The sequence below is a fragment of the Phaethon aethereus genome (genome assembly GCF_964289735.1).
Source record: "Phaethon aethereus genome assembly, chromosome: 11".
Lineage (NCBI taxonomy): Eukaryota > Metazoa > Chordata > Aves > Phaethontiformes > Phaethontidae > Phaethon > Phaethon aethereus.
Window position 1 is genome coordinate 9,359,743 of NC_138587.1, and position 13,081 is coordinate 9,372,823.

Here is a 13,081-nt window from a genome sequence, read left to right on the forward strand (position 1 = left end):
CAAATCCAAACTTCCCCTCCAGAGCTGAAGACCATCACAAACCATATCACCTTGCAGCAACTAGAAGACACGTTTTCGTGACCTTGCCTTTTTCTACAACACACGAATCTAAGTATGGGAAGGGTAGACAGGAACCAACATGTGACAGCCACTGGTCACATCGCTTAATGCAACGTGGAAAGCACTGAGATGCAACCATGAGGTCTGCGGGAGAATCTGCATAAAATAAATTTGTTATGCTAAGCCTACACTCTTACATTTGTATGCTGGACTGTCTGGCTGAGAAGCACTCTGTGCACTTGGCTTCTCAGTGCTTTTGCATGAACAACATTATATAAAGAGGTACTGTATTTACTAGCTGAATAAACAATAGGTTTTGCTTTCACTCAAGTATTATGACTTCAACTCATTTTATTTATATGTCACTAGTTCAGAATGTGCAGTGGACCAGGCACATCATCACTGTTCACCTTTGTCAAAGAAGGGGCCAGAAACATCCACGTTGCTATATCTCTTGGAACAGCTATAACTTATCCCTGTAACCTTTGGAGGATACGCTACAATCCATTTTGTGTTAGCAACACTGCAGCAACCGATTTATTTTTAAGTTCATGAAAAAAAATGCACCTATTTTCAGTGTCCCCTGGTGTGCACACAACCCAAAAAGTGACAAGTTGACAGAGCTGGTACAAAAAGACTGGCTGCCCAGGCATTAGCCTCCTATAGCAAAAGCTCAAAGGAAAAAAAAATCACTGACTCTAGCATCATCCCTGCCATTAGATGGCACGCTGAATGTTGTCAGATCACAGGAAATAGGGGAATGCATGCCCCCCACCTGAGGGTCTCTCTTGAGCATGTCGTGAACTCAAATTCCCAGGCAGGCGTGAGTACAGAGCGTTACAGTACCTGGACATGATGGGAGGAGACACAGAGAGAACTTGCACAGGAAACCAGGCCCCAAGCATGTAAGGTGTCAAGCACCCAGGCACCAAGCTATCTAAATGTGGACTAACGTTTGTGCAGCTCCCTTGCTCCTGTAGACTGGCTCACGTGACGTTAACTAAGCCATGTGCGCTTGGTTGAATCTGGGCCTTAAGAGTTCTTAAAGATCAAAGTCAATGTGCATCTTTCCAGGTACTCAAAGCACTCCTTTGGAATCAACACTTCCAACTTCAAGACCAGCCCATTAATTACAGACCTTAGCGTTTGTAATGCTCTGTCAAAATTGTGGGTTTCAGCTATTTGCTATGGGGTGAAAATCACCTAAAACATTTTTATAATCTTAAAAATCATCCAGTGAGGCAAGGAATATGCAGGCATGTGGCCAAAGCAGTAAAATCTTCTTGAATATTATATCACATGTACCAGAGGTACCTTGGCTGCACTTAAAAGAAAAACTAGTCAGTTTTGTCACTTTTAACATAATGTAACCTATTAACTTTCATCACTGTTCTGGGTAAGTAATATGTACACAGGATATAACTGAAGAAATAAATATTGACACATGTTGCTGTTAAAACACCGATTGAAAACTGCAGGCCAGAGCATCAGAGTGTAGCAGGGTTTTTTCATTCCCAAAATTTCCTTCTCACTTCTGATGTAAATTCTCTGTCCCAAGGCTGCCTTTAATGTACATGAGGTTTGTGTATGTGTATATTATATATATATAAAAATAAGCACGCTCACAGAATAATGAGCCCTGAGAAATACACTCCTCCAGCACCCTCTTGGGAAGGTGAGGTTGCTGAATGCAGCTGTTTTCATGATTCACATCCTCTAAAAACTACACTCTCTGTGCCTGGCCAGGTGAAAATGCCAGGTACGAAAGGCAAGCTTGTAAATCTGCTTAGCTGTTTCCTTCTGGCAAACTGCTCCCTATTCTTTACCTCTACCCAGAACTGGTTAAGCACCAAGCACTTCTCGAGACTGAAGACTGGGAAGTACATGTCATTCCTCCTACCTATAAATAACACCATTCAATAAAATAAAGGCAAATAAAGGTAGTAAATGATATTTATTTCTAGTCTTATTTTATCCAGGACGCATTTCTCTCAGAATTTTTTATGTGCTCCCCTAGCCAGGGCTGTCTGTGCCAACAACCTCCCTCCCAGCCCCCTCTACCCAGCTCATTATCCAGTATCTGACAGCAGCAAGCACCAGCGGCTCTACAAAAAGGCACATGAAACACTTCAGCAAGACGTTAGAAAATCACCTGTAAGGAAGAGGTTTTTTTCCCCGTCACCGTTACCAACAGATTGATACAAACATTGAATTGAAAGGTCGATGGTTCTTCAAAATGTAAAAACTGTAAAAATGAAACCTGTAACCACATCTGGATACTCTATTCCCATTCAAACACCCAAAAAGTCAGTGGTAATGGGGCTGAAATTTTACCTCTGATCTTGTCCCTTCATGTTTGCCTTCTGTCAGGCATCTCTAAGGCCCTACAGCCAGTCGGCAGAAACAGGGATGTCACCAGCTTGAGATACATATTCTGGGGCTTTACTGCCACGGCACCTTGTGACAGCGAGTTTCACAGGTAATTGCAGGCACACGCAGGAATAGTTGATCTATTGACACGTACCAATAAGGAATGCCTGCACACACTGTATTATTTCTTTGGTAGCTCACAGCTATCCTCAGCAACATTTGATGACAAAGTAGACAAGAAAAATTTTCCTATTAGTCAAGCGCAAAATTCATTAAGTGTAATTTACCTTTGGAAGCTTCTGTGCCGAATGGATTTTCCAAGATGTCTGTCATATCTTGGCTCCAAGCATCCTTCACGGCAGACTTAGACACCTTCCTGTTGTTGAGGCTTTGCTGTGGTCGGAAGTTATTCCTCAGGTACTCCACAGACTTGACATGGTCTTGCTGTTCAGTGGTGAATATGGAGTAGAACGCCTCCAGCTGATCACAGCCATCATGGCAGGGGAGAGAAAGGATGTTAATTAGAAAAACAATGTGGGTGGCTGATAAGAAAGAAAAATGGCAGGAAGTAAAATGTTGATGCCAAGACTGATAAACTACATGGGAAGTCAGGCTGCCCACTGAAATCACTGCCAACCGTCTTATCTCAGCACAGTGCTTATCCTGCCCAACAAGGGAGAAGGCCTTCTGGCAACCCATGGATGTCTGTCATGGGCAAGGAAACATTTGCCCTTAGACCCCTTGTGTGGAAGGATTTTGTGTGTGACAGAGCCATGCCAAACCCTCCTCACTGCTGGCACCGTTTTCTTACACAGTATTGCGTCAAAACGTGCTTCCAGGTCACTCCACCCCAAGAGCCTTCTCCAGGACAGGGCAACTCTACCTTATCTCCAAATACCTTACGAAGTTTAGCTGCCAGGCTAAGCTTCACAGACAGCTCTTGCAGAACTTCCGCAGGAAGGTCACTGCAGTTGTCACAGCTTTACGGGGTGGACACCCAAACCCGTGAGCTGGCTTGCCCAGGCGCAGGTCTGTAGCAGCGTGGCGCAATCTCAGGACTACCAGCTCCGAGCGCCCTGACCTCCCTACCAACCACTGTTCCCTCTGATACCTAACTACAGAGTGAGAAAAAATAACACAGAAAAAATGTATTTAAGCACAGTTAGCATATACTCCTCTGGGAATAAGTTTCCTCTGTTGGATTCAGATCTGAGCTATTTTTAATAAAACGTATTAACTTGTAAGAAAGAACTGTAATTGGAAAGCTTTTCTGTTACTTTGTATCTCAGTATTTCTTAGAAAGAAATTTCTAGCAAACTAAGGTGAAAATATTTTCAGCTGAAGTTTTTCTCACAGCCATCAAGGTCAGTATAGCAAGTACTAATAGCTTATTATCATTTAGGCCAAGAACTAGAATTAGCTATGTTGCTGCTGGAAAGACTGAGCAAGACAGAGCAGAGAAGGATTCAGTCCTGATACTGTTTACATCAACATCAATTACATATATTGATAGTATGGACTTTGGGAGTACAGAATCTGGCCCAGGACTTTAAAAAGGGACTTGAATTACACTCACAGCTTAATGACAGGTCATTTTGAAAGCTACACCCTTTTCATTAATTGCATCTGCTCTAGAAGCTACGAAGGAGTGAGTGAGTGTCTTGAAACTTGCAACTGGGAAAAAGTTATCATTGTAGCCTCAGGTGATAGTACTGATAAAAACAATCAAAGGAAGGTGTAACAGAGCAGTTAAGCGTCCTCCATTGAACCAAGAGGCACTCACTAACACTATTTCATTTCCTTTCAGTAGTCTGAACCCCCTTTTGCTGTTGCTGCCCAGCTCACTCAGTCGGCTGGGTTTGACAATCCTAGCTATTAGCCTTAAATCCGTAAAACTTCTCTGACCCCCAGGGCAGCAGAGAGTCAATTTTTACACAATTAATTTCAAAAAGTCCCCTTGGAGTGGGTGGTGTGTTGAGCCGGCTAATGGAGATAGGCATAGGAATGTTTTCACTGGGAGCAGCGCATGGATAGCAGGAGGGAGAAAATGGACACACAAACTCTCATCCCGAGTTTGGCAGCTCTGCACTAAAACACAAAACCAAGGGAGCTGAGTCCTGCTACAGGCAATCACCTCAAAGATAAGAGCACAACTCAGGCTTGTACATTTTTAGCAGTAGCTTCCCCCTAATCACAGCTACTTTTACGGTACGAGCAGGGAAACTGAGGGGGGACAGCAGGTGATCAGCAGGGAGGGGTACCAGCCAGTGACCAGTTCCCATCGCAGGCAGGGAGCTCAGCTACTGCTTCTAGTTTTGCAGGTACTGATGGTGGGATTTGGTTTGTAATTTTTGTTGTATCGTAGATGAATGCCCTATTCCCCAGCTTTCAGCTGCAGTTCTCTGTCTGATTCCTCAGAGAAACATCTTGAAAAAATCTTGAAAACCGTTTCCTAATTATTAGCAGGAGCCCTTCAGAAGCATTGACAGATGGGTTAAACAAGGCATAAAGGGACTATTATTTTACATGTTTGTCTTAAGAAAAAAACCCAACAGGTGATCCTGATATGCCCTTCAAGACCAAAACTCTTGTGACTATTTATGTATCTTTCTACTTCATGCACTGCAAGCAGTTTTGATGAAGCCAGCTAACAGAGCTTAAGGTTACTTTATAAAAACTCAAAAACTTGGGTAGCAACTGCTCCCCTGAAGTCAAGCCTCTAGGCTTATAAATCCATGACATTAATTGGATTTTTAAACTTTCAGAGAGAACTTTTAAAATATTTTCTTCTGCCATGCTACCTTGGGGAGGTATAACTGCATTTTAACAACTGCCAATTCAAATTCAATTTTTAACCTTCCCCTTTTTATGTGTTGAAGTATATATATGTCATTTCAACTTCATTTTTTACTATAAAAATATTATCTACCGCAAATGAGAAATTAATTTATCTATAGCTGGAAAAAAAAAAAAAAAAAAAAGAGCTGCAGTCAAGGAGGTGCATTGATGTTCTTCAAGAACTACAAGAGCTCCCGTTCAGAAGAAGAAATGAAAGGCTGTTCTAAGGCTATTGTAGATACAGGGAAACCTGATCTAAAACCCCAAGTCATGTAATTACAAACCATTAAAGCCTGATGTGCACAGTTTTCTAAGGGTTGGATATACAAATGGCAATTAAAAATACTGAAACCGTTATAGGCACAATGAGATACTCTGAAGTATGCATTATGAGAGATAATGCCATGCTTTGGGTCATTGAATGCACTTAGCTTTACAATGTATCTGCAGGGTGACACGGCTTGTCCTGTTTTGTTGTCTAATTATCGGGAAAGATGACGATGATGGAGCACTGAGAATAAAATAGAGAAGCCTCCACAAATGGACCACTCCAGTACTGTCCTTTTTACAGCAAGGTATTTTGCACAAAAGCAAGGATTTAATTGGAACAGCAACAAAGCTTAAACAATATCACTTTCCTCCTCTGGGATTACAGACTGCATCACGGGGATTGTGATAAAGAAGGTTAAACTATAGCAATGGATTATGTTGCACTGTTTCTGTTAGAGGAACAAATAATAATCATAGCGATGGCAGGGTGGCAGGCTCTTAAAATACACCCATCTAGAGCTGCCAAGGGGAAGAATACTATTATTTATTCCACATGTGTTGTAGTATCAATGAAAGTCTGTCTACACACAGAATTCCCAGCCCTTCAAGCACACACGCATGCATAAAGCAGCACAACGCCAAATTTTAAAGGCTTGACTTGGCAGAGTTACTATTGTACAGCACAGGAAAGAAGCTATGCCAGGATAGAGTACCTTTATACCATTATAATGATGTCCATAATTGGTATTTACCAGTTTATTTGCATTTGTTAAAAAAGAAAAAGAAAAAATGAAGCCACGACCCACCTGATGTGTATACAGGGTGTAAAACTGAGCGTGGGCCAGGCCGCGCAGCCACCAAATAATAAACAATAAACTTATTGATGTAGTGAAAAGCTACAAGGGATTGCAAGTATCCTGCAGGCAAGGACAGAATTCAAAATGATCTCGACAATCAGAGAAATAGCCTGAAAAAAACAAAGGGTCTGATTCAACCGGGACCATGTGGCAAAGAGTCCCACGCTTGAGCCAGAACCGCGGGCTGCACGAGCGCGCGATGTGCTCAGCGCTGCTAGAGAACGCTCTGGGGAAAGCCTCTAGCAAAGGGGTTCCTGCTGACCAGGAGCTGAACACGGGCAATTATGTCACCCTGCTGTGAAAAAGGCAAAATAACACCAGCACGGGTGGCCGGACACATGAATCCTGCCATGTCCCTCAGCCTCGGGAGGGCTGCAGCTGAAGCGCTGCGACCGGTTTTGAACACGGCACTTCAAAAAATAGATGAAAGAGTCTACGGGAGAAGCAATGGGATCTAGAAAACATAAAAAAAAGCCTGGAGCAGGGGCATGGCGATCGCCTTCCACCCTTTTGAAATATTTGAGAACCAGCATCTGTCAGTCACGATCACCCAGTGAACTATTCACTCATGCTTTACAGAATTAGTGTATGTAAAAAGTTTGTTTTCAGTGGCTTATGCCTGTCTAAAGGACAGACTAACTCCAGCAGGATGGCTTTCTAAAGACAACAATCTTACAATGTCAAAATACACTTAACTGGTAAACATCTGACTCCATCTAGCCATTACTTTATCGGAGCATTCTTCTCCAGACAAATCCCAGACACTGTGTCTATTTGCATTAAAAGCTGCTATGTGCTAATTTTAAAGATTTGTGCACCAGCTCTCCGAGCACATAATGGCAGCTTTATGTGTTATAAAAACAGTTAAGCATGGAGAATTAATGGAAAGATGTCTTTTCTAATGTAATTAGTTCAAATTACTAAATCTGAGCAGAACTGAAATCACTCACTTTATTTTGAAAAGAAAGTTTCAATTAAAAAGAATAAAAGGAACTCCATGTAAATATTTACACCATAGCTTAATTTAATCTTAGCAAAAACAATACCAAATAAATCACTGAAAGGAAACTGGGTTTCATGTTGTACTGTCTTCTTAAGACTGATGGCTCATGTTCAGAAACAATATTACTGAAGAGAAAAAAAATCACTGACACTTCCTTTTTTGTCAACAGAAACATTTTTGTTCTCAAAATTAAAACGTAGCGTTTTGAAAGCACTGTCTTAAAGAGAGCAAATCAAGAGATGGACTTCACTAACAAAATAAACACACCTGATGGTAAGAAATGGGAACGGGCTTCCGAAAAACGATCCACTCCACGATCTCGCTACACGGAGGAGTAGTCAGAGAACCTGCGTAGCGGTAGTAACTCCCCAGGGATGTCGGCAGAAGGTCCCTCAGCACAAAGGGATCCAAAAAGGTCTCCTTCTCTGCGGAGAAGATTGACAAGCAGAATTACACTTTTTTTAGGTGTCTTTAAAACAGACATCACATTGATAGGCAGCCTAACAAGGTGTAATGGCAACAACATATTTTATCATATATATAATGAAAGATGAAAACACCCTATCAGGAAGGCTCTGTAAGAGTCGGTGTGTTGATTATTAAAAGAGCAGCCAAAATGCTAGTCAATCCTATACTGAACACGCACGCTCCTATTTTGAATGTGTGCAGGTGCAAAGTGCCCTTGTTATCCAACCGGTTTACGTTAGCATAGAAATAACACCGTACTCAGTGGTTTCGGCGCTCCGTAAATGGCTCTTCAGTTTGACGACAGTGAGGGTTCGCCAAGACCCAGCGGGGACACAGCCGGGCCCCAGAGGTCTGGCTTGCTGCTGCCCGAGCGAAGACCATCGCGTAGTGTACCCATCCCGTCCCCACCAGCGGGGGAAAGGGATGCAGGAGCGGGGTCAGTCCTTCTGCGGGTTGCCGAGACGGAGGCGGCAGAGCCACGCTGCTCAGCCAAACTTCTCTGGGAGGTGCCAGGGGATGAGCTGGGGAGCAGGCTGCAGGGCTGCCGGGCACCTCTGAAGCTCAGCGCGGTGCTCGAAGCAGCGTCCAGCCCGTGCTCGCTTGCGACTGCCGGCACCCGGCCACACAGGCATTGCCGGGGGTGCTGCTTGGGGCGGTCAGCACAGCACCAGAAATATGTTTCAGAGGTAAAACAGTTGCTTCTTCTCCCTAATCCAAGAAACTCCTTCCCAGGGTCCAACGGTTCTGTGGACAAACTCTTCCCTCTGAGAAGCTCTTTGGACAGCCTGGAATGCGAACCTAAGCACCGAAAGCATTTAGCTTCAGTAACAGTGACAAGCTGGTAATATGGAACATTGCGAAGAAAAATAAATAAATGAAAGGAGGGAACAGCTGCAGGCAAGACTATCTCCCTGCCATCCCGGAGCATTTATCCTCTGCAATTTATGTTGACTCACAGGCTGAAGCTCCTCTCAGCCTGTGCAAAGGTGTTCGCTGCCTCAGGGCATGCTGACATGCGAGGCTGTCCCATACATCTCTACTCCTCACTTCCTATATTCTTCGTGCCTCAAACAAGAGTCCACATTTGGGTAGCAGGAACTCTTCTCCCTCCGCCTCATCAGAGCTGCTAAGCAAGCCCACTCCCCCCCGCAGCAGAGCGGAGAAGCAGGTAGGCTGGTGATTGACACACATCTTCCAAAGTCAGAAGGAAAAGAAAAAGGATAAAGTCTGCAGAATTCACTTCCACAGCATCCCAGTTTTCTAGAAGTCTTGATCAAAACAAGAGTTGCCTATACCTCTGAGCAGCACTCTGATAATCAGGGGGTTTTCTTCCTTCACTGCTGCTGCAAGGTGCAAATACATGATGTGCTTCAGACGTCTTCTATTCTGCACAATATCAACAGGTGCGCAATGTTTTCATAGCCATTGGTGTTCCAAAAGATAAGTAATTCTATTAAAGTCAAAGTATATATTGTGACAGAATACTGCAATCTCTTCATTAACAATTTCTTTCCTTCTAATCCAAGCAGATATCAAGCATTTCTGCATCTCCAAAAAGGAAACAAACAAATTAATAAAAGACATTTTTTCCTCTTCATAGCATACCTCTGGGAAAAAAGTGTGCTTAGATAATAAATAATATATACGATTGGCCAAAGTTCAAAGAGATTTTAATCAAGAAATCATAATCACAGCAAAAGGTCGTATTTAATTTGGTCGGCTAATTTTTCTGGAGGAAAAATTGGTTAGAAAAACTGCAAACTCAGTGACAGGATTTGATTTCCTAATGCAGCACACATACATCTTCACAGTGAAGTGACATGGGTTTTCTGTTTAAGAAACTGTCTCTCTCTTTCTGGAAGCTGAGCACACAGTGGACTGCTATGAATCTGAAAGAGTATTTGAACATGCAAACATCCTCTCTGCATTAACAGCCGATGACTATATATGAAATAGATGGGAGGTAGAGGCACGTTTTGAAAAGAGCTTTCCTCTTGTATTTAAGAAAAAGTGTTTCAGTTAAAATGAACAATTTAACTACTTTTAACTTTTATAACCTTTTATTTAGAATGATGGAATCACTTAAGATGCTGGATAAACATTCTGTGAGAAACTGAGAATATGGAGTATCCCTTTATCAAAGGATGGCAGGAGAACGAAGCTCATTTTGCACTTTCAAGGATTTTTGTGCCATATGCTGACAATATTATATTTTAATAATTAATTGTTCATCAAAGGAAAAGATGAAGAACAGGGATGCTAAATTCAAAGTTATTCAAATTGCAGAAATGAATAATGCATGACTTTTATATTAAATACACACTGTATTAAGTAGTCTACATTTCATCCAACTCTGTCTTTCATTTTTAAACATTTTGAACTACAATATGAATAATCAACCAAGGGAAGCTTATTTAGACAGAGAAATACCTTATTTGAATGCAAACTGGAAGTATCCGACTATGATTAAATTTTGGTTATCAATTAGGGAGAGTTTTTTCCTAAGCATTTGGAAAGTCATAGTCAGCTGTGAAAAATAATATTTCTTGAGGAAAAAGTAGCTTTGCTAACACACAGTTTAAGTAGGGCAGGGTGTACTCGATCTAATTTTTCATGGCTACAAGCAATGCTCTAAGTTTTCATTAATGAATTCCAAAGATTAAAACAAAAAAAGTATAAATAATTGGATTAAAATGACTACTAAAATAGATGATAATCAATTGATTGTGCTTTAATAACCTAACACTTTTGAAAACAGATCATTCATTTATATCACTTCTATCTAGATGCATGGTGCAGAGTTTTAGAACCAGTCACAAACAGAAATTCACATGAAGCTTAGAGAAAAAGGGACTTAGAAATTCAGGAATCTACCTCCCATATTACTTCAAGAGCATATAGAAACAGTAAACGCCATGAAGGTATGCTCCTAAGAGCTTAAGACATTGTTTAAAACGGGATTTTGAAGTCATGCCACTTTTAAAATTTCAAACTTAAATCGGTTATTTCGTTGGTAAAACTGTAAGGAGAATGATTTGCAAGCTAAGCAACAGCATTCACTGAATATGGTAGAAATATTTTATACACATATACACTTACATGTATAGATGTAATTCCTACTAAATGGGAAAGAACAAGGTTGGAAATAATAACAAACCTTTCTTCACTGTCTTTTATGACCAGCTCCTATTTCCCATTTTCAGTGCTTGGGATGAGCACGAATCGTGCCCAGAAGGCTGGGAACAGACTGAGCAGGGTGAGGAGTTTCTAGGAGGGAGGAAGTGGAGAAGGCTGGGAGCTACATGATCTACAAGACCGTGTTTGCTGACAGGTACGAGGAAATAACTGGCAGACAGAAGCAACGAAAACACGTGTTCACCTGCAAACACCTGTGAACCACTGCAATCGATGCTGCAAAACCGATTCACGAGCCACCTACTCGTTCTTACGCATAAACCAGAGCCCCACACCAACGCGGTCTCTTCTGCTGCTCCTTGTCCAACAGCTCCCATCTCAGCACCTGAACGCAGGCGGGCACCCAAGCAGAAAAAGAAACAACCAGGAAATCGGAGTCCCAGAGATGGTGACCCTAACGACAGGCCCTCGAACCGGAGAGCATTCCTCCGGGACCGCAACAATAAACCTGCTGCTGCAGCCGTCGCTCCCAGGCAATGCACCTCAAACATGCGCAGAGGTGCCCCGCTGATGCAGTACAGCTAATTTTATCAACAGTTAACAAACAGCGGTTCTGTGTTTACAGCACCCAGGCTCGTGAAAAAGTGTTCAGTCTAATATTTCCAAAGGAAAAATTAGCAAGTACCACAGATTCATTGTTGACAATTAAGACAATGAATGTGACGTTTAAACTACTGAGCGTTCCACAGCAAAAAAAGAATTAACAGAGCCAGCTGGTAATATATTTGACTTTCTGATACAGCATTCATGTCTACCTCCTATAACAGCAACGTGAAAAGTAACGCCCCGTATATTCTTTGCTCGGGCTGATAAATCTCCCCACTATATTGCATGGGACCAAGGGCCGTCTTCAGCACAACCCAACCCAAAGGCAGAGCAATTGCAGGCATGCTTTAAAAAGCTGACCGACTCTTTATTTGTCAAGGCATCACCAGTAGGTGTGAACTAATACTGAATTGTGCACAATAGTTTTCCAAGAGGAAAAAGTCAGATCTTAAAACAGATATCAGTAGCGGATCTCCACGAAGCACTGCAGTTTTCACAAGATGATGCCAACAAATATTACATTGCAAGAGCTATCAGTTGAAAGTTTTGAGTTCAAGGACTGAGTTGTTAAAAATATATCCTGTAAACCACTGAATTAGACCTGAATTTTAACCAAATAGCTGTAGAGTAAGAGGCTTCTTGAGATATGCAGGTAAAACAGCACACAACTATCTGTGATCAAAACCCTTTTAAAATCTAACAGGAACTTGGATTGGAGATCAGAAGAAAATAACTACATGCCAAGTCTATTTATATCTCATAGGATGCTTTGGGACTTTCATCATGCTTTTCTGTAAGGAAACAGGAACTTGGCTGCATTGAAAACAGTATCTTAAAATGAGCTTATTTCCAAAATTAACGTATGTGCAATGCCTGATAGGTGGAAACGTTACCCAGCTACACTTTGAATAACTGAAATCTGCAATACCAGTATGAAGAGCTTTGAAAGTCTCCCAAATTTGTTAAACAATGTTACTGCCAATTTCATTTTCACAATGAGCCAAGTCATTCTAAAGCTTCTGCATTCAAACATTTAAAAAGCAAACACACAAAAATAATCAAAAGGACACCATGCTGCACACCCACTGAGCCAGAACTCCCCAGATAAAGCAGGCTGCACACCAGAGCCAAGGACCAGACTCATGGTGGTGATTTTAAAGATGAAATTACAAATATTATATGTTACTTTAACTGCTAAGATCAGCAGATGAGTACTTGCTGTGTAAATCCAGCATGAAGAGTAGTTTCTGACAGTCCTCTGTACTCAGGGTAATTCTTGTCATTTATTGTGTAATTATTTTTCTCGCTTTTATTTAGCTTTTTAAAAACCAGAGCCTCTGCTGAATAATGTAAGGAACCGTAAGGACACAGAAAGCACAGCATGGCGAGGAAGAAGGGAATGAGATAATACCACAGTCCTGCAGACTAATTTAATCGAAAACAACCAGTGAGTAGTACAAAAAACAGGAGGAAA

General features: G+C 41.8%; 1 protein-coding gene across 1 annotated transcript in view; it reads right to left on the reverse strand.

The window, feature by feature from the left end:
* PTPRG (protein tyrosine phosphatase receptor type G) overlaps nucleotides 1–13,081 on the reverse strand; it is a gene marked incomplete at both ends in the record, with an annotated part of 410,936 nt that overhangs the window by 91,786 nt on the left and 306,069 nt on the right. The window contains 2 exons of the mRNA XM_082004630.1: nucleotides 2,718–2,910; nucleotides 7,666–7,823. Coding sequence (XP_081860756.1) covers nucleotides 2,718–2,910; nucleotides 7,666–7,823 — 351 coding nt within the window. The remainder of the gene's footprint in view (nucleotides 1–2,717; nucleotides 2,911–7,665; nucleotides 7,824–13,081) is intronic.